General features: G+C 38.1%; 1 protein-coding gene across 1 annotated transcript in view; it reads left to right on the top strand.

Moving 5' to 3' along the window:
* Positions 1-4,269: 4,269 nt before the first annotated feature.
* Positions 4,270-23,467, top strand: part of LOC109418113 (hairy/enhancer-of-split related with YRPW motif protein) — a 36,045-nt gene continuing 16,847 nt past the window's right edge. Inside the window, exons 1-2 of the mRNA XM_019692302.3 lie at positions 4,270-5,435; positions 19,415-19,629. Of these exons, the coding sequence (XP_019547847.2) occupies positions 5,164-5,435; positions 19,415-19,629 (487 nt within the window). The 5' untranslated portion in view covers positions 4,270-5,163. The remainder of the gene's footprint in view (positions 5,436-19,414; positions 19,630-23,467) is intronic.

A 23,467-nucleotide genomic window follows, 5' to 3' on the forward strand; every position in this document is an offset into this window, starting at 1 on the left:
TCAGATCTACACTCGCAACAAAGCACCCTACACGTTCAAAATTTGGTGCAGTGTGTTTCAGTAGACATAGATGATAAGTTCGACCACATATCATATCACTTGAGGCTTTTCTAGTTCATCCAAAGCATTCTGAAGCTAAAATATACGGTTTTCATTTGTAATGACCTATCAAGTGCACTACTATCAGCAATTATCTAATTTGATACAAACATATAATACAAGTCGTGAGAGACAAATTTCCGGTACATCAGCGATATCTGTAGCATCATTTTTTATATTAAATATATGGTCAAAGCCTCCAAATCTACACTCGTCACAAAGTATCGGCTACACGTTAAACCCACTATAATGCGTTTTGGTAGTCATAGAAGATCAGTTGATTCACGTGATGCTTAAATATACATCTTAGAAGCTTCCCGGATCATCCAAACTATTCCGAAAATGAGACATATGGTTTGCATGAACTCCTGGAGAAATCTTTGGAGGATTCCCGAGGAATATTCGGGGAACTCACGGATGAAATTCCCGTGGAATTCCTGGAGGAATTCTCGAGTAATTTCTGCAGGATTTTTCTAAAGGTTCTTGAAGTAATTCCCGTGGAACTTCTTGAAGAATTACAGAACAGCTCCTGAATGAATTTCCAGGAAACTGCCGGGAAACTTGTGAACATTTCTTAGGAACTTGTAGAGGTATTCTCGGAGAACATCACGATGAATTTCTGAGGAATTTTTGGGTAAATTCCTACACTTCAAAATACTATTAAAATCATTTAATATGTCAATGGATGCACAAATAACACAATGGGATGCCCATGAGATACAACAGAAATAATCGTGAAAGAATTACATCGATAAAGTAAAGAGATACAAGAGTAGAGCTTGTAGAGCTTGAAGGTCTTAATTCCAGAATAGTTTGGATGACCTAGATCACCAAGTGAATGTGGCTAAGTAAGAATTGTACTCTGAGGCTCTAGGTAAGAGTACCGTTATATTCCGCGAGCATTCGCTACAATGAAAATATCCAAAGATTTACAGATACTGACACCCATACTTAAACATATATTGGGTCCAGTTGAATGCCAGTGGACTCCCATATAGCAACTCATAGACATACTCGTAATATGATGAAGTGCAACAGACACAATCGTGAAAGAATGATGCCGATAGAGTGAAGTGAAACAATAGTAGAGCCTGTAGACCTTGAAGGTCCTAATTCGAGAATAGTTTGGAATGCCTGGATCATCCATCGTGTGTAAAATTTGGTTTAGAATGCTGGATTTATGACACAAATTTCGGAGTACTTCGGAGGCCTAAGAATAGCTCTGAGATCAAAACTTCAACAGACTATGATGGGTAAAAACATGTACAATTTACAAAACAAGCTTTTCGGCTACCAGTAAAAGGGGGAGGTACCATGCATTTATTAGCACCCCCTTGACTATAAAAATGACTCCAGGGTAAAACAAAGAAGATATTGCAATTTTACCAATAAAAGATCGTCCCGGTTCTTACGGGTTAACCATAAAAATACGATGATTGTTTAACTTCTGCAACAAGTTGAGATTGTTCTTCTTTCTACACGACGAATTACTTAAAAATGTTAGTTCTTGTTTTGAAAGGAAGTAAAGCTGTGGGCCCCAATATAAACTAGCCTAGGGTAAATGATCTCGTTAACAAAGAAAACAATGAACCACAGCAATTCATGCTATTCTATGCGCCTTGGAACAACTTTTATTTTGGGTTTGTTCGGAGGTTCATTTGAAAGAATGTCTACAAATTCAAAGCATAATAGTACATGCAGTTCATATATTAAAATTAGTATTAAATCTGATATGTGTGCACTATTTTTAAAAGTCATTACCAATTTTAACTGAACTCATCCAGCATTCAGCATGGTTTGGATGATCTGGGACAGCTCTAACATACAAGAAATATGATTGAATTGATCTACTATGTCTACTGTAATACTCTACACTAAGTTTGAAATGTAGCCGATGCAAGCTCGTGCCCAAGGGAGGAGTTTAGGAGGTTAAACCCCTCACATTTCCGAAATTCCATGAACTAGGTGACACTCCGCCTTTACGAAAACTACGAAAAACCTCTCCCTTGCCTTCCTTTCTTGTGCACGAGCCTAAGCCGATGATTAGCTACGGGTTGTAGATATGAAGGCCTTAACCATATGCTATTAAATACAAGTGACCTCAGATATCCCTGACGCACTGGAAATTTGTCTCCCATTATTAGCATTACATGTATAAATCAAATGAGCAAATTCTGATATTTGTGCACTTCTTTTGATGGGCCATTACACATGCAAATTAGGATCTTGTACCATTTGGGCAGGTGCACCTATTTTAGGCACTTGCCGCTATAACTAAGTCAATTTCAAACCGGTTGGTTCGAAATTTTGTATAGAGTTAGGCACGTACAGTATCTAACTCTGTACAAAAATTCAAATCATTCAGTTCGAAATTAACTTAGTTATAGCGGCAAGTGCCCAAAATAGGTACACCTGCCCAAATGGTACAATACCCTATATGTCTTATTTTCGGAATAGTTTGGATGATCCGGGAAGCTTCAAAGATGTATATTCAATTATCACGTGAATCAACTGATCTTTTATGACTACCAAAACGCATTATAGTGAGTTTAACATGTAGCCGATGCTTTGTTACAAGGGTTGATCTGAAGGCCTTAACCATATAATATAAAAAAAATGATGCTTCAGATATCGCTGATGTGCTGGAAATTTGTCTCCCACTACTTGTATTATATGTTTGAATCAAATGAGATAAATGCTGATATTAGTGCACTCGATAGGTACTTACAAATGAAAACCGTATATTTTAGGTTCAGAATGGTTTGGATGATCTAGAAATGCTTTAAGTCATATGATACATGGTCGAACTTGTCATCTATGTCTACTGAAACACACAGCTCCAAATTTTGAACGTGTAGGGTGCTTTGTTACGAGTGTAGATCTGAAGGCATAATACTGAAAGGTGACCTCAGATATCTTTGATGTTCTGGAAACTTCTCTCCCATGGCTTCCACTATGTGCATGAATCAAATGGGCAAACTCTGGTGTTTGTACACTTTTGTTGATATACCATTTTTAATTCAAATCATATTTCTCAACTTCAGAATTCAGGTTCGGATGATCCAGGATGCCTCTATGATGTGTATACAAGTATCATATGATGCAACTGATCTTCTATGACTACCAAAACGCACTTTACCAAGTTTGAAATGCACCCGATGCGTTATTACGGGTGTAGATATAAAGGCCTTAACTCCAGAATGATTTCGATGGCCTAAGGTATCGCCATTGATGTGCAGTTAGTCTTTAATACTGTGATTTACATGTCTGGATCTAATGAAATCAGTTCTGACATTCTTACATTAGTTTGATATAGTATTACAGGTAAAGGCCTTACAATCAGAGCTCCAGATCTATTTTAGGTTGCCTAGAACATCACCAGGTCATGACTACCATCATTTCATGTTTCAAAATGTGTATTTGAATGTAATTCAGCAAGTTCAAGTGATTTAAAAAGTAAACACAACTATTTGTATTCAGTAGACAAAGTTCAAAACTTCTGGACGTTTTGGATAACCTAGTGAACTACAGCTGTGAAAGGACATAAGACATTTCTATCTAACAGCCCCAACCCAAACAAAGAATATTGTGTAATTTCCATTGAAATATATCACATGTACATAGAAATAAATCGCGGAATCGAATGAAGAACAAGTGGTGTACACTACATTTCCAGCTTTATCTCCAAAATGTCCTAGCATAACATAATCTACATATATGCATATGGTAGCACAACTAATCCCCTTGATTAAAACATTTTGGTTTTGAAAATTCACCTACTAGGTCAAAAGCTATAGGTAAAACTATGCAAAAAAGTTGTCCACATCTTTTAAGGGTTAATTTCGCTTTGGTGTATTCTCGTCCTTGGTGCATTGAAGTTCTCATTTTCTTTGCAACTTCTTCTCTCCTTCCGGGTGCTCGCTGAAGTACTACTTCCACCTTTCGATCAACTCACGTACGACCGTCAGGATATAATCCGCTAGTTATATGAAAATACGCAACCCTCTTTATAAAATGTTCTATCTTGGTACATACTCAAAAACTACATCAGCAAGGATTTAAGTAGTGATGGTGAAATTTAGTTACGCAATTGTTACCAAAATCCTTTGCCTCAGTTTACCAACAACCACCCACTGCACTACAGGCACTGGCAAGACTGCATCGCTGCATCCCATCAAATTGCGTGCGTACGTTGGAGTGAATGAAAAAGAATCTATGCTTTCCGTTTCAGTCACGAGCCGGCCACGCTTCCATGCTTCAATGAGACACGTGCATGCGTGTGGCTCTCTATACTATACTCTCTTTATGCTACCGGGCTCATAAATTCATTCGCGTTTGCATAAGAGTGGGGGAAGCATAATGAACTCGTCGTATGCTGTTATGGTTTCCCCCACCCAAAAAGGTTCATTCGAACCAACCGAACACAGCACGAAGTGACGATGAAAAGCATTTCGGCTCTCTACCTCTCTCGCCGGTTCGATGTGTTGTCCTGCAGCGATCGCCCGCTGGGCGCGCCCTCCTTCCACTCACTCACCCGTCGAGAACCGCAGGCAATCCAGAGCCCAGGGTTCATCCTCTCTCACCCCGTCGAACAATGCGGAAACAAAGCCCCGATCCTGCCGCTCGCCCAACCACAGCCAACCGGGCGCAGTGGAACGAGCATAGAGAGCATAGAGGGTGATAAAAATCATAAACATTAACCGGCGGGAGTGGGGATGGCACATGCATTGCATGCGTTCGGCATACGTCATTAAATCAGTCGGACGTCGTTTGTACACATGACAAGTCACGTGTAGGCCTTCGGTCGCCGCGCAAAAACCGGAAAACACACAACAAAACAACACTTCTCGAATATAGGAAGAGAGGCGAAAGGCGCCCGGCGCGTGTCTACTATACTCTAAGGTCTAAGGCAAAAGTTAAGGTGGTTGGTCACTTCAGAGGAAGATTTCCGAATTGCGTTTGTAGAACACCTGATTCGATTTGAATAATTTCCCGATTGAAGTGAGAAGTGATAGTGATAGTCAACAAGTGATAGTGAGTGGAAATTAACTAAACTGCCAAAAAATGGATCATCATCTGCATCACCATCATCATCACAACACTCCGCTGCACTGGGGCTATTCGACCGTCGGTGGTGGTGGCGGCGGCGTTGGTGCTGGACTAGTGCCGGTAGCCAGTTCCACCCCCAATTCGACGACAGGTCAACAGCAGCAACAGCAGCAGCAGCATAACAACAATAACACGTGGACCCCACCATCGTCCAAGGGTACCAAGCGGACGTTATCTGAGTCGCTTTCGGATGACGATCTGTACTCGGAAGAGTCGTCTAAAGAACAGTAAGTGTTGTTTTTTTACCTTTTTTTCTTGTGAATTTTTGGTTGTGAATTATGTCACTGAAATAGGTCTTCGATTTGAAGTACAAATACGGCAAATTAATTAGGAGTATTAGATAGTGAATCAGTGAAGTTTTTCTAAACTTATGTTATCTGAACTAAATAAATGTACATTTAGGATCAAATATCGATTCATTCGTGTTGATGAAAAAAAAAATGAACGAATACGCAAAAATTTGAAATGCATAATTAATAGGGAATCACCCTTTATCTTGCCGATGAGTTTAGTTTTAACCTGTTTAGTTATTAACCTGTTTTGCACTCAGAAACTGCAAGTTACACCTGTCCACAACACAAGCAAGAAACGTGTCTTCCAAAGCTACAGTGGTTTCTATCACATTTGAAAGACAATATTTAACTTCAAAAACATTCTTTAAATTTCTATAAACAACACATTTTATTGTCAACAACACAAATAACTATAAAAACTTGTTACAATAATCAGAGTTAAAATAAAATCAAATTGAATGAATAAGTTTATGCTTAAAACATATTTAAAAATATAAAACTGTGAGTTCTATTTCAAATTATCAGCATTAAATAGCTAGATTATTTTGAACACTTGACAATTAACGTTCCACAAGATCTCATACATTTTTTTTAATTTTTTGATCTTTCAAATTCGCTGTAACTTAAGTATGGTTGGCTGTAAGAAAAAAATATATAACTTTTTCATTGGTACCTGTAAAATCTATTTTTGATATCGAAAATCTTAAATATTGTTTTCTTTTGCTTGCTTCTATTTCACACATTCTTGGCTACTTGAAAAATTTTGAGGATAAAAGTCAGCTTTCTGCGGAAAAATAATAAAAAAGGTAAGGTTTTTGGAAAATTAAAATTATATGACATCTAACATAGACCCGCGCTGAATGTTACTCTAAGTGTATTTTTTTCTTTTTCAAAAAGCCTTTCTGATATTCTCAAACATCTTACCAGACATCATTTCAATCCAACAAATTGTTTTCGAGTTATAATTTATTGAAGAAGAAAATTAGTTTTTTTTTTCATACTTTGTGTAGATGCAAAAGTAAATGATTCACTAAATCCAGCGCATGAACAAAATCTCATTCAAATTGAAAATATCGATTCAAAAATGACAAATTTGTTCGTGTTTTTGGGTGGAAATATTCTAAAGTATCTAATAATCATCCACATTTATTGAGGACCAACACAATCTAAAAAAAGTACTTAGTTGATGAATTTCACATTCGGTCTTTATGGGCATTACAATTTGAGACATTGTTGGTCATATGTTATTATCATTATTATCATTATAGAAGCCACTTCTCACGCAAGAATATACATACAAACTTTCAAAGAAGCTGATTTAAAATACTTTCAAATTATTTCAATAGTCTTTATGTTGGCAGTATTTGTTAATTCTACTCCTACATGTTAAATTTAGATTTGATTGGACTCAATTTTTCATAAATTTCTTATTTTATGCCAGCTCAACAGCAGCTTTCAAAATATATCCTGGAAAGGCGATAATGTCGATACGAAATTACACCAGAAGCTACTATTGAAAGAATATATAGGTAATTAGAAAATATATAATAGGTATACTTTAAAACTGCTATGATATAGCCAGAGAACATCTTGATGCTTCAACTATCTAATTTCATGAAAGTTGGCATAGTTCACATACTATTACTATACAGAGAATAGACAAATGATCTGGACTTTTGTGAAAATGGCCAACTAGCCTAACTTTTCGGTAAATGCATCAATTATTCTCACAATTTCACTGTAAATTGATCAACTAGTTGTCTACCATTGGTCCAAATCTGGAAGAGATAGGGCTATTCTACGAGCTAGAAAGATTGTTTATAATAATTGGATAACCCAGATTATTTAAACTATTATTTCCCCGGATTCAATAGAAAGATCTTTCTCAAAATAGGGCCAATGATAGACAACTAGTTGATCAACTTCCAGTGAAAATTTGAGATCTTCTAATACTCTTTCAAAAAGTTAAACCTAGTTGACTATTTTTGAAAAGTGAAAATTTTAATTGTCCCGGCCATTTTGTCCTGAGAGAAGGGACACAGCTGGCTTCAATTGCGTGCTACCTAATGTCAAGGAGGACCTGTGACAAACTGTCATTTGAAACCGAGTTGAAAATCTCACATTGTTGGTGTCAAATGGCCAAATGGCTTAAAGATCTTATTCAAATTTCGTTCCTTTTGTTGTAATTAAAAAAGATATAATAATGACAGTCAGTTTTCCTCAATCAGTGAATCAGCGCAACGAATCCATAAATTGTTTATGCTCTGTCGCAGCAAACTCAATATGCTAATCATGTTTGACCACAATATGTTTGAGTTTTGAGTGACCCAAAAACTGATTTTAAAATTGTATAAGAATGAAGCCCACAGATAGGTTCCATAATGACAATCAAAAATTACACCAATATTTGTACATATGGGAATTAACTACTGAACAATTTAACGTTGATAATATTCCAAAAGATGTATTAAAACTACAATCCTTCAGAATTGTTAACTCGAAATTAACCTTCCTATTGCATCACGTTGTGAACAGCTCGCTAACGTAGTGTACGGTTTGGTTAAAAAATGACCCTAATGCCAAAGGAGGGTTAATAAACCTTCAAAAGCTTGATAGTTTAAACATTTCCTCAAAATACTTAATTCTTCTTCATATACCTATGATTTTTCCGGTTCCCAATTTTAGGACAATATTTGAAAGGCCTGAAGTTTGTTTTGATTATGTTCAAAACAGATAAGTCCAGAATTTGAGATGATTCTTAAAACACTTATTTTATTTATTTTTTTAGTTTTAATTGGTTTCCCATATTTCTCACTTTGCTAAGAAAACTGCATTTTTCCCGAATCCAAGTTAAATTTTACCACGGATTTTGTTTTTTTTTACAGAACTCAAGTTTGTTTTAGTTTCACAAAAGAACCAGAGGATTTTCATTTCGTTTCAGCACTGAAATTTGTTGTATCCGTTATACTTTTGGGACAGTTTCCTTAAATATTTTTTTGCAACTTCTCATCGTAATAGGCCATTTTACCTCACGCAAATCTGACAGGAAAAGGCCTACTTTTCCACACCAAATTAACACTGCTTATACCAACAGGGTTTTTGTAACGTAAAGTACCGACAGGCAGAAAAACGTGGAACTAATTTTTTTGCACATCCATATCTCAGCAGATAGTGAACCAAATTTCAATCTTTTTGTGTTAACGGAATCCTACACTATCCTAGAGAAGTGTAGTGAAAGCCGATTGGAATTTCATGCAGCTTCCGGTGAGAACCAGGCGAAAACATTAGTTCCACATTTTTAACTTCTTCCGGTTCCGTTTTGTTCCCAGATTGGTTGTGAGTACCATGTCTTTGTAGCGAGTTCTTTCGGAACCTCGACAAGATAGCAACATTCTGTCTTCGGCAAAGTTGTTCAGAACAACAACCACTACCTGGTGATGGATTCCATAGTTCCGAATTTCCCCACCACGTGGCGCTAGTGTACATAGTGACTTCCGGTATGACTTTGGTGGGATATAGCACGAGATTGAAGCCAGATAGGGAGGTACGATCTTCGGCAAAGTGGTTCAGGACTACGAGTACTTTCAGGTCATGAAGAGCATGGTTCAGAATTTCACCGCCACGTGGCGCTAGTATACATTGCTACTTCCGGTATGACTTTGAAGGGATATAGCACAAGATTGAAGCCAGATATGGAGGTACGATCTTCGGCAAAGTTGTTCAGGACTACGAGTTGTCCCAGGTCATGATGAGCATAGTTCGGAATTTCACCACCACGTGGCGCTAGTGTACATAGCTACTTCCGGTGTGACTTTGGAGGGATATAGCACGAGATTGTAGCCAGATAGGAAGATACAATCTTCGGCAAAGTTGTTCAGGACTACGAGTACTTCCAGGTCTTGAAGAGCATAGTTTAGAATTTCACCACCACGTGGCGCTAGTGTACATATCTATTTCTGGTATGACTTTGAAGGGGTATAGCACGAGATTGAAGCCAGATAGGAAGATGCGATCTTCGGCAAAGTTTTTCAGGACTACGAGTACTTCCTGGTCATGAAGAGCATAGTTCAGAATTTCACCACCACGTGGCGCTAGTGTACATAGTTACTTCGGGTGCGACTTTAGTGAGATATATCACAAGATTGAAGCCAGATAGGAAGGTACCATCTTCGACAAAGTTGTTCAGGACTACGAGTTTTCCCAGGTCATGAAGAGCATAGTTCCAAATTTCACCACCACGTGGCGCTAGTGTACATAGCTCGTTCCGGTATGACTTTGGAGAGATATAGCACGAGATTGAAATTAGATAGAAAGATGCGATCTTCGGCATAGTTGTTCTGGACTACGAGTACTTCCAGGTTATGAAGAGCATAGTTCAGAATTTCACCACCACTTGGAGCTTTATCATAAGAATGAAGCCAGATGGGAAGATGCGATCTGCGGCAATGTTGTTCATGACTACGTGTAATCCCAGGTCATGCAGAGCATAGCTCCGAATCCCACCACCACGTGACGCCACTGTACATAGTGACTTCCGATACGTCTTTAGTGAGATGTATCGCAAGATTGAAGCCAGATAGAAAGGTACGAGGCTTGCTCCCACGTTCAAGGATCAAGGATCATTTCAGGAACACTTGGAAAGTATTCTCCAAGAATATCTACAGAAATTTTTTCTTCGAATGTTCAAGGCGTTTCTCTAAGAGATTCAGTTCTAGTAGAATAAAGATTTAAGTATAATTATTGCAAAAGCTTTGATCTTATGGCAGATTTTTGTTTTCGTGAAAAATATTAACCTCAGAAAGATATTCTCATAATGATGATTCGCACAAAAAGATATTCAAATAAATTTCCGGCACCAACTTCATATTTATTATCCAGCATAATATATTAAACCCATGACCATCCGCAAATAAAGGGGGTCATGTGATCAACTGCGCCACTGACTCGGGCACTCTGGAGAGGAATTTCCGAATAAATCATAAATCATTGCAAATCAATGCAATAAATCATTGCATAAATTTCTGAAAGAATCTTTCAAGGACCTCGTGAACGAACTCTAGGAACAAAATACGTAGCAATCCCTGCAAAACATATTCCGAAAGCATCACAAAAAAACTTTCCTAAATACTCAATTGGGGAGTTTCATAATGAATCGAAAGAATCACTAAAATTTATCGTAAATGAATCGCAGAAAGAAGCACCGGAGTGATTTGAAATAAAATCGCTAAAGTTTTCAAGCTCCGGAGGAATTTCTGAAGAAATCCTTGGGGAAAGAAAGCGCTAGAGGATGGGTTCATGAATGAAAATACAAAGGGGCATCTAGAGAAATTCCAAAATCACTGTCAAAAATTCCCTGTAGAAAATATTAAAGGTATGCCTGGGTGAATTTTTGAAGATATCTCTGGAAAATCTCCTGAATCCCTGAAAAGATTTGCAAAACAATACTCAAGGATCCCAAATGGAATCATCCAGATGATTTCCCGAAAGAAATCTTGGGAATAATCCAGAAAGAGCCGCTAAAAGAATTCATAGGAGAATGGATATTCGAAGGAATCTTTGGAGGCATTTCCGAAGCAATGTCTAAAAAATCCCAAAGAGTTCTTGGTGAAATTTTGAAGAATTTTTCGAATACCTGGAACAATCTTTGTATGAATTATTCAACTATTTCTTGAAGAATACCTGGAAGAATATTTCAAGAAATTCCAGAAGCAATTCCTTTACTGGAAGAAATTCAGCTGGAACCTCAGGAGGGATATCTGAAGGGTGTCCGTGAGGAATTTTAGTAATAACGACTGCATATATTCCTTTGGGAATTCCACGAATAAATATTCGCAGGAATCCTTGGAGGAGGAATTTCTTGAAAAATATTTTGAGGAATTCCTGGAGGAATGCTTTGAAAAATATCCTGGAGTTCCTGAAGACATAATGAATAGGTTGGGTAATTCCAGAAGGAATAACTGGAGAAATGCTTGAATAAGGACGGAACAAATCTCATTTTCTTTTTTTGTCACTTTGCCCGTTGACTCGTAATTTTTTAATTTCTCAAACAATTTATTTGTGTCCCCCCTCAAATTGTCGAATTCTGACAAAAAATTTGCGAGAGGGGGGAAAATCGAAATTCGTGTCAGCCTAAATTTCTAAAGAAATTCCAAGGAATCTGTGGAACAAAAATCCCTAAAATAAAATTCTCGAATACATCATTGAAAAAAATCCCAGGACCAACCCTGAGGAAATTCCTTGTCGGATTTCCTTGAGGAATTATCATACAAATAGCGAGATAAATTGTCAGAACACTCCTTCGAGTGAGTCAGAGAAGTCCCAATCTGGCATAAATTTCTCTTGAATAGCTCTTAAAAATCGTGTCTGAAGTTTTTTGTACATTATCACAACGTGGTGGGAAATTCCAAACCCGGTAGTGCTGTAGTCCTGAACAATTTTGCCTTCCTATCAGACTTGAAGATCGTGCAATACCTCATCAAATTCGTACCGGAGGTTAGTATGTACACTAGCGCCACGTGGTGGTGACGTTCGGAACTGGAAGTGCTCGTAGTCCTGAACAACTTTGCCGAAGATCGTACCTTCCTGACGGGCTTCAATCTCGTGCTATATCTCACCAAAGTCGTACCGGAAGTAACTATGTACACTAGCGTCCGTGGTGGTGGAATTTGGAACCATGCTCTTCATGACCTATAAGTATTCGTAGTCCTGAACAATGCACCTTCCTACCTGGCTTCGATCTCGTGACATATTTATTTTTCTAAAGTTATACTATCTGGCTTCAATCTCGTGCTATATCCCAACAAAATCGTACCGAAAATAGCTATGTACACTAGCGCCACGTGATGGTGAAATTCGAAAATATGCTCTTCATGACACAGAAGTACTCGTAGTCCTGAACACCTTTCCTGAAGACCGTACCTTCCTGTCTGGCTTCAATCTTGTGATATATCTCACCAAAGTCGTACCGGAGGTGAACATGTACACTAGCACCACGTGGTGGTGAAATTCCGAAGCAAGTTCTTCATCACCTAGAAGTGCTCATAGTTCTGAACAACTTTGCCGAAGATCGTATCTTCCTATCAGGCTTCAATCTCGTGCTATATCCCATCAAAGTCGTACCGCAAGTCACTATGTACACTAGCGCCACGTGGTGGTGAAATTCGAAACTATGCTCTTCATGACCTAGAAGTACTCGTAGTCCTGAACAACTTTGCCGAAGATCGCACCTCCTATCTGGCTTCGATTTCATGCTATATCCCTCCAAAGTCGTACCGGAAATAGCTGTGTACACTAGCGCCACGTGGTGGTGAAATTCCGAACTATGTTCTTCATGACCAAAAAGTATTCATAGTTCTGAACAACTTTGCCAAAGATCGTACCTTCCTATCTGGCTTCAATCTCGTGCTATATCTCACAAAAGCTGTATCGGAAGTCACTATGTACACTAGCGCCACGTGGTGGTGCAATTCCGAAACAAGTTCTTCATCACCTAGAAGTAATCACAGTTCTGAACATTTTTGCCGAAGATCGCACCTTCCTGTCTGGCTTCAATCTCGTGCTATATCCCACAAAAGTCGTACCGGAAGTCACTATGCACACTAGCGCCATGTGGTGGTGAAATTCCGAACTATGCTCTTCATGACCTGGGAAAACTCGTAGTCCTGAACAACTTTGCCGAAGATCGTACCTCCATATCGGGCTTCAATCTCGTGCTAATCCCTCCAAAGTCATACCGGAAGTAGCTATGTACACTAGCGCCACGTGGTGGTGAAATTCCGAACCATGCCCTTCATGACCTGGGAAGACTCGTAGTCCTGAACAACTTTGCCGAAGATCGTACCTCCATATCTGGCTTCAATCTCGTGCTATATCTCTCCAAAGTCATACCGGAAGTAGCTATGTACACTAGCGCCACGTGGTGGTGAAATTCCGAACCATGCTCTTCATGACCTGGGAAAACTCGTAGTCCTGAACAACTTTGCCGAAGATCGTACCTCCATATCTGGCTTCAATCTCGTGCTATATCCCTCCAAAGTCATACCGGAAGTAGCTATGTACACTAGCGCCACGTGGTGGTGAAATTTCGAACCATGCTCTTCATGACCTGGGACAACTCGTGGTCCTGTACAACTTTGCCGAAGATCGTACCTCCATATCTGGCTTCAATCTCGTGCTATATCTCTCCAAAGTCATACCGGAAGTAGCTATGTACACTAGCGCCACGTGGTGGTGAAATTTCGAACCATGCTCTCCATGACCTAGGACAACTCGTAGTCCTGAACAACTTTGCCGAAGATCGTACCTCCATATCTGGCTTCAATCTTGTGCTATATCCCTCCAAAGTCATACCGGAAGTAGCTATGTACACTAGCGCCACGTGGTGGTGAAATTCCGAACTATGCTCATCATGACCTGGGACAACTCGTAGTCCTGAACAACTTTGCCGAAGATCGTACCTCCATATCTGGCTTCAATCTTGTGCTATATCCCTTCAAAGTCATACCGGAAGTAGCAATGTACACTAGCGCCACGTGGCGGTGAAATTCTGAACCATGCTCTTCATGACCTGAAAGTACTCGTAGTCCTGAACCACTTTGCCGAAGATCGTACCTCCCTATCTGGCTTCAATCTCGTGCTATATCCCACCAAAGTCATACCGGAAGTCACTATGTACACTAGCGCCACGTGGTGGGGAAATTCGGAACTATGGAATCCATCACCAGGTAGTGGTTGTTGTTCTGAACAACTTTGCCGAAGACAGAATGTTGCTATCTTGTCGAGGTTCCGAAAGAACTCGCTACAAAGACATGGTACTCACAACCAATCTGGGAACAAAACGGAACCGGAAGAAGTTAAAAATGTGGAACTAATGTTTTCGCCTGGTTCTCACCGGAAGCTGCATGAAATTCCAATCGGCTTTCACTACACTTCTCTAGGATAGTGTAGGATTCCGTTAACGCAAAAAGATTGAAATTTGGTTCACTATCTGCTGAGATATGGATGTGCAAAAAAACAGTTCCACGTTTTTTTGCCTGTCGGTACTTAGCGTGTTAACAGTGCTGTAATGGTTCATTACAGCACTGGTTTGCGTTGTGTAATGAACCATTACAGCACTGTTTTCAGTTTTGATCAACTTATTGATGCTTTCTGGACGCAGGTTTGAAAAATTATGACAACTGCACAGCTGCACAGTATAACCTGCTATGATCAGACTTCCTTTATCATGACTATAAACATCAATGTGCAGTCTGATGAAAAAGTTTTGTTAAAAACCAGCCTCAAGTGGTAATTTATGAAGTTGCAAAAAACGTTGTACGCAACTCGGTGCAGAACTCGATTTTTACAGCACTCATCGTAATTATCCAACTCGGCAAGCCTCGTTGGATAAATGTACGGCTCGTGCTGTAAAAATCATCATTCTGCACCTTGTTGCGTAAACTACTATTGCAAGGTGTATCCAATGTTTATATATGACCATGTCCACAAAAAAATATTTAGGTAAATTTATTGGGGTTTCCAAAAACTTATTTAAGAAACATCCTACGAATTTTTTTTGTATTTTTTCCAGAATTTTGTAAGAAATTTCTCTATTTCTCGAGAAATCAATTTATGTTTTTTTTTTTCTAGACGGATTTCTCTCTTTTCAGATTTTTTTTTCTTCAAGCTGTCTCAAACCTTCTCTAAAAAATCTTTCAAACATTCCACAGAAAATCATGTCTGCCGGTTTTCAGGGCACATCTTTATTGCCTTCTCATAAAAATCAGAAAAAAAAGATAAAGCCAAAAATTTTCCTAAATACCTTTGTTGTTTGTAAGAAATACTTCCAATGACTCGCTTTACTTTTTTTAAATTCGAAATAAAGGCTTCGCTGGACTTTGAAGGAGCTTCCAAAGCTGTCGAAAACATTGTTTAGTTTTTTTCAATTTTTTTTTCATGAAATTCCAAAAAAAAAACGCTTAAAATGAAAAAAAAAATCATCACAATGTTTTTAGAAAGATCTACATTGACCTAGCATCACTAACGAATAATGTTTGTATTTAAGACTTTTACCTGATTAGTATAAGATAATTTGCTCAACATTACAAAAACGAAGAGCTCCAACATTTTGAAAACATTGACATGACATCGTTTTTTTTTTCATTTTTTATTCTTTGAATTTCGGAATTCCCGAGCCTATATGGGTTTTTAGGTTAAATTATCTTCCATTAATTTCCGGTTTCCTAAGTTTTTCTAAGAAGCTCTGTTGAGATTTTTGATTATGTTAGATGATTGAAAAAAAATATATTGATTTTTTGTTGATTTCTGCAAATGTTTGAAATAAATTTATTCAGAAACTTGTGGCCCTTTTAACAATTTAACAATTTTGGCCCGCAAAGCCAGTGAAGCTGTTTTAGTTTAAAAAAAAAATCGGTATGATGAATAGGCTTTCAGGAAAAATATAAAAATTTGGTGATGTAAAAAGAAAACCAAAATTCACAAAGTCGGCAATTAAAAGGAATCATCTTCCAAAACATGTTTAAATCGATTTGAGATGACAAACATGATATTTAGACCAAAATAATAAAAAAAAATGGTACTAGAGGCCCACTCAAAGTGCAAATTTTCGGTAATACCAATCCGTGTGGTCAATTATGAATTTCAAATAAACCAACGTACATATGTACAGATGGGTAAATTATTGGTTAAATTGGGAAAAAACCCACAGCTCAGGATGTGTGAGCTGTGGATTTTTTTCCCAATTTAACCAATAATTTACCCATCTGTACTAGAGGGTTAAAGGGTTAGAGGGTTAGTTAAAAATTTAAACAAATGTATTGAATGTGTAACAAAGATTTTTTCATTCATAACCCAACACATATTTTAGTGTCTCAAGTTCAGAGATTTCTTTTTTTTTTCACCAAATTAAGTCAACAAATTTTACACTGATCTGTCTGAGAAAAAAAACTCCAGATTGTGTACTTCAAGTGAGCAAATACGACGTTTATTCCATTACGGAGTAGACTATTAGTGTCGTATCAATAAGGCAACAATGGTCTCTAATTACACCGCTAAGATTCGTAAGATTTTTTTAAGAATGCATTGAAATATTTTTGTTTGACTTAATCTAAAACTAGGTTTGCTCAATTGTTCTCGAAAAACTACTCTTTTTGAAACATTCCTTTTTTCATATTTTTACTATAGAGGTTTTCAGATATTGATTAATATATCCCCAGCATCTTTTTTCTAGTACTAGGATTCTGGACTTGTCTATGTTTGTTCTACTTTCTTCATAACCTTATGTATGTGACAAAAACTTTTTGGATTTATGCAGTCAAAATAGATATTTAGTATCCGTAGAGAATTATAAAAATATGAAATTTTCCAAAAATTGAATTCAACTCGAAAAATGCTGAAATTTTCCGAAAATTCTTCCATTGGTCAGGGAGTTTTAGGTGGTGAAGAATATTATTGGAAAACCCATTATACTGTATGAGAATAAAAATGGATATAAACATTTTTTGTACGTTCGACTGTTTTTCTTTTTTTAGTAAATTTATATATTATACATAAATTTGGGAATATGTTAAAGCTCTTTAAGGATTTTCGGCCATTTTTCGTAATTTTTGAAAAATTTCAGAAAAAAGTCAGATGTTTTGAAGGTTTCTCGAATATTTTTGTAGGGACTGTTGGGCATTTCCAACATCTGTATTTCAGCGGAATTTCTAAAAAAAAACATTGAATACACTCTCTGGAATAGTTTAATATTTTTGCGATAAACCTGCATTCCTCTTAGGATTTAAGCCGAGTTGGAAAAGAGGGTATTGGCGAGTGCGAAAAAATAAATTCTTCCCTGGACGGATATTGACGTTATTATTCATATGTTTACTATCTGATCCCTTTGACACAAGTCCAACAGCAATCTCTTGAGAAATGTCTGACCGAAATCCTCGAGGGGCTCTTTTGAGTAGAATATTTGAAAAAATAGGCCTTTTTGTTGGAAAAAAATCGTCTTAAGAGAGTGTATAACATATTATGTCAAAGTGATTTTCTGAAGATTTATTTAGGAAATGTCCAGATGAAACTCTTTGATGAATTTCGGTCAGAATCACCTTTGAAATTTCTAATTAATTTCCTGAGTACATTCCTGTCAGACAGAAGAGTTTTCAGCGAAATCAAAGGGGATTTTTTAAATTATTAGTCTGATAAAATGTGAATTTTTGAAAAAGTAGAATTTCTGATTTATTACAGCATCATTAGGCAAAAATAAAAAAAGGAAAAAGTGAGCTTACCTTTTTAAACACTTTTGACAGAAATTAAAAATTAAAAAATATGATTTTTTGATAAACTTTAGATTTGAAAAACGTTGAGTTTCATAAACGTTTTTTTTTTTGTTTATCATGCGATTTATACATGGCGACTAGATACGTGTTCCAAATATATAGTATGTATTCATTCTTTAGATGGGTTACATCAAAAGTTTTAAAAGAAGACATGAGAGAATCGCTCACTTTATATGACCAGCTGAACAGGAAATTAATGTTGAGAGCCTTAAAAAATTATACACTCAATCAAACATTATAAAAGTTTTTTTCAAACTCGGGAAAAATCCAGGAATTGAGTAATTTGCTCAGGATGAACACCCCGCTTAGGGTGGCCCACACTTATATGAAAAAAAAAAATTAAGAAAAATGCCAAGTCTTATCTCCTCAATCGGTTGTTTTGGACTCCCAGAAGCTACATTCAAAATTTGAGCAAAATCAGTTGAGCCTAAGGGGGCGCTCAAAACGCTTGAAGTTTGTATGGGAAAACTTGGCCAAATGTATGCAGAAATTTTACGATTTCGAATTTTGCCGCTAGGTGGCGCTGTAAGCATTCAATAAACAAACCCTTCGGTATTATTGTAGGTGACTATATGCCAAAGATCTTCGTCGAAGACCGCGAAGTGATCCGACCGCTGTGAAAAAGGTTATACCCTAGGCAAAGTGAGGCAAAGTATTGAGATTTCATTACATTATTCCAAAAACAATAAAGTTTATCCTCACTTTACCTAGGCCCAGGGTATAACTTTTTTCACAGACGTTGGATCACTTTGCAGTCTTCGACAAAATTGTTTGGCATATAGTATCCTACAATAATATGATTATTGAACGCTTACAGCGCCACCTAGCAGCAAATTTCGAAAACTTAAAATTTCTGCATACATTTGGTCAAGTTTTCCCATACAAACTTCAAGCATTTTGAGCGCCCCCTTAGGCTCAACCGATTTTGCTCAAATTTTGAACGTAGCTTCTGGGAGTCCAAAACAACTGATTGAGGAGGTAAGACTTGGCATTTTTCGAAATTTTTGTTTTTCATGTAAGTGTGGGCCACCTTAACCCCGCTGTTATATATTTTTTATTCTTTTGAACCCTTAGTGGAATAAAAATGTTCTTATACGTTGCTAATTGACCGTTTGATTGTTTTTCCCTAATGAGCTCTATTTTGCAATCATTTTTTCAGTTGATCCTCAGGCTACTTAAGGACCCACTCATTTACTTTGAATTAATTTACTTTGAGTATTGTTTAATGACCATCAAACACCCTCTAGCACCCTCCTGATCCCCCATCCGGTCCAGTATCCTCGCTTATCAAACGGATCGTGGGAACCAAAGGGCGAACAACTTCCATCCAGAACTCACTCAACCGCAAAGTTAATTCGAGAACGCGGAGTCAGTGCCACGCCACCGCGCCGGCCAGGAGAGTGTTTAACGAAATGGAAAAAAAGTCATAAATTATGTTACACATCCATGCATTAATGTCTCATTGCCTGCCTGCCTGCATGCACTCATGTTCTGCAGTTCTGCACCCCCTCCAATATTAAACTTCAACTTCCAGTCCAGAAATAAAACTGAACATTGCTTTTCCTTCGGGTTTCTTTTCGTTCCCACGCGCAGCACCTCACCTGGCGGATCGGACAGCTGTCAACTGCTGAGTCGGAAGCGACGTCGCGGAGTCATCGAGAAGAAACGGCGCGATCGGATCAACTCGTCCCTATCGGAGCTGAAACGGTTGGTCCCCAGTGCGTACGAGAAGCAGGGCTCCGCCAAGCTGGAGAAAGCCGAAATCCTCCAACTTACGGTGGATCACCTGAAGCAACTGCATGCACGAGGTAGGTTTCCCATTTCTTATCCTTCCGTGACTTTTTTGTTTTGATATTCCATCTTCGGGGAGATTATTAAGAATGGTGTGTCAATCGCTTCTCACGAGATGAAAAATCTTTCCTTCCCGGACAAGGGTCGGGACAAAAACGGGGACCATCTGTTGTCGCTTGACCGGAACATGCTCTCAAGTGTCCTCTCCATACGTTACGTATGTTCGAAAGTCAAGGATTCGACCGAGTGCATCTTTCTTCCTCTATGGTTGAAAATTAAGAACACAAAAACTACAAGGAACAGCATCATCGGCGGCGTAGCTAGAGAAACCTAATTAACGAAGTCAATACACCGAGCATATAGTAAGAACAAGGACCAGTCAGTCAGCCAGCCATACGGTTGTTGGTCGCCTAACCCTAGAAGAGGGTCGCCTCGCTTCGTCTGTTTCTCGCTGCTTCTTCTCCGTTCGTACTAGGGTACAGTGAACCCTCCATGTGGTACGCAGTTTATCGAATACGTGGTTTGCATCCAAGTCGGCCTCCTCGTACATCTACTCGTTGATGACGGAATAACATGTTCTTTTTTTTTATTAGGGCAATTTTACTGGTGCTCATCCTAGAGATTCCCCCAGGAAACTCTTCTGAGGTTTCCTCAAGAAGCTTCATCCGATAATTGCTTCAGTGTATTCATCCTGGAGTTCCATCTGTGGACTAACCTAGGAATTCTTTTTGGGGATTCCTACACGAAAGTTTTTTGAATTATTCCTTATTCTTCTGAATTCTTTTTGGAGAATTCCTTCAGTTCTTAAGGACTCCTACAAGCGCTTGGTCTGATGTTCCTCCGAGAATGCCTTCTAGGGATCAATCACGGATTTCCCAGAAACACCAAGGAGATTTTCAAAAGAACTTTTTAAAGGTTACCAGAATAAAACCGTGGAAGATTCCTCCGACTTCTCCAGATAGAATGTCTGGACGAGTCCCAAAAAGAACTGCCGAAGTATCCCTGGAACTCCAGGAAGATTCATAGGAAGAACTCCAAGAAGGTTCCCAACTTCTGAAGGATTTCTACGAGGAACTCCTGTAGAATCTTCAAAAGGAACTTCCGATGGATTCTTCATTACACTAACGAACCTAACCTCAAAATGGCTGACAATTCTCAGGTCATTTTGACAGATGTAACATGAGCATGAAATGGACGGCAACAAGATCGATAAAGTAGAATATAAGATCCGTCTTTTTCGTGCATGTGTGTGGTCTGTCAAAATGACCTGAGCAGTGCAAACACTTTCATGGCTAGCTTTGTTGGTGTAATGAAGAATTGCCAAAAGAACTCATGGAAAATATTCAAGATAAATTCCAGATGGGCTTCCAAAAGGGATTATTGAAGAATTTTCAGCAGAAACTCGTGCAGAATTCCCGAAAGAAATTCTTGAAAGACCCTACAGGAAAACCTGGATAATTTTAAAAGAAGATTCAAGAAGCAATCCAGCAAAAGCTCATGGAGGAATACAAGAACAAGTTTATAAATGAAATTTCTGGATGAATCCCAGAAGTCTTAGCAGAAACTCCTGTTGTTATCCTATGAGCCACTTATGGAAAACTTTTGAAAGATTTTCAGATACACAATTTCAGAAAAAAAAACATCTAGGAAGAATTTCTGGAGGAACTTTCGTAGGAAACTCTTCAAGGAATTTCAGAGAAAACCACTAGAGGAATTTTAAGTGGATCTCTTGGGCAAAATCCAGAATGGGATCCTTAAGGAATTCCACTTTCTGGTGAAACTCCTGTAGGAATAAAGGTTGAAGCTCCAGAAGCACTGAATCAAATTTCAACCAGCGCGCAACAATAATGACAATGTTGCAACCTGCGTATGTTGTGACAATCCACCCAATGCGACATATGTTTGTCCCAATTTTATCAAAAAAAGGATAAAGATCGCACACCACGAGTTTACGAGTAGATATTTTTAAGTCTCGCATTGCGATTTCCGAGTGGTAGCTTTGACTCGGTAAACACTACAATGCTGTTGAAGATCTATCATCAAACATGTTCGTTTTTGGGGTAGTAATAATCGATTATTCACGAGTTGAAAAGTACGCAACGAATTCAGCTTCCGATTTATTTACAATGAAAATTTTCAAGATCGCCACGCTTTCTCTGTTGTTTGTTTTGTGCGTCTTTTGTCTGACAATTTTCTTCTGTCCAGAAGGAATTTAATTAAAAAAAAACCTGGTTGATTTCCAGAAGCAACTCCTTGAGAGATACCGGGAGTCAGCATCTCTTTTAAGTTCCCAAACAATATTACTTCTCATGGAATTCCACGAGATGACCATGTTGAATTGTATGGCATTACCCAAAGGAATCAAATAAAAATTCTCAGATATATCCTAGAAGAAACTCATAGGGAAAACTTAAGTGTAGTTCTAGAGAAATCCCAGGAAAATACCATGAGGTTTTCCAAAAGAATACGTGAAATAATGCCCGGAGGAATCTCAAAATAAACTGGTGGAACTGGTTTTCAGGTGTATTTTTAGGAACCCTGGAAAGAACTTTTCCGAATACCATGGCCAGTGAATCAAAATTCAACCATCGCGCAACAATAACGACAATGTCGCAACCTGAATTTGTTGCGACATTCTACCCAATGCGACATAGGTTTGTCGCAACTTGAACAGATGAGTTTAGTGATTTTCAAGGCTTGCATTGAGATTTTCGAGCGGTAACTTCGAATCGGTAAACACTGCAACGCTGCTGAAGATGTATCATCAAAATGTTTCGATTTTGGGATGGTAATAATTGATTATTCACGAGCTGAAAAGTACGCAACAAATTCAGGTACCGTTTTGTCTGCAACACAATTTTTCGAGATCTTGTCATTATTTGTTACCTGTTGGAATAAAGAGTAATCGCCGCGTCTTCTTTGTTCTTGTTTTGTGTATCTTTTGTCAGACAATTCTTTTCACTGACCATGGCCGATCGCTCTGATAACTGACCACAAATTGAAGTAAAGAACCGCAATATCGGATGTTTGAGACCATCAGAATTTGAATACAGTAGACGTTCGATAGCTGTAACATGTCAACGTTTCACTTAGCGAACAAAATTCGATAACTGTAATGTCTGATACACGTCAAAACCCCGTCAATTAACGTTAAATGAGTATTAAATTCACTCGGCTCTTCCTTTCGGCTGCCAACCGGGCGCACCATGTTGACGGTTGCTGGTGTGATAACTGCAAATTTGTGGCACTTATCGGTTTTGATTCATCTAATGTTGGACAAATCAGTCTTCTCTGTTTCAACGAAAGATAGTGTTATATCTTTGTCAATCTTGTTTCTTTTTTCTCCTTTGTTTCATTTTATTTTCCTTTTTTTGCTTTCTGTATCGGTAGCAGTTCAGTCAGCAATTAGTCGATCCGCTTTTATGAAATCCGGTTAGGTATTCATCTGACAACGAACTCCATCTGTCTAAAACCATTTGTGTGCAGCTCAAATGTGGCCACGACATTTGGATTTTAATTAACTTAAATTGAAAACGGTATAAGATTTGTTGCTACTGTTGACTAGCCCTGTAAGCATCTTGCCCTTGTTTGCTATCATACTTTTGTCTCTCTCAAAATGCCCTCCAAATAAAACTGAGATAGAGAATCGATTAGACTTGATGATCTAGTTATCATCAATAATATCTGAGAAGTGTCGCTGGCAATCCGCCAGTACTTGGTCTGTTTTATTGCAAATTTTGTCATCGGAAATCTAATGACCTACTTTCAAATTGCTTGCAAAGTAGTTTTCCCTAGCTGCAGAGAAGGTCACATGTTTCAGACCTTTCTACGCTCAGCTCATTGGTGGCCTCGATA

Source organism: Aedes albopictus, chromosome 2, assembly GCF_035046485.1.
Source record: "Aedes albopictus strain Foshan chromosome 2, AalbF5, whole genome shotgun sequence".
Lineage (NCBI taxonomy): Eukaryota > Metazoa > Arthropoda > Insecta > Diptera > Culicidae > Aedes > Aedes albopictus.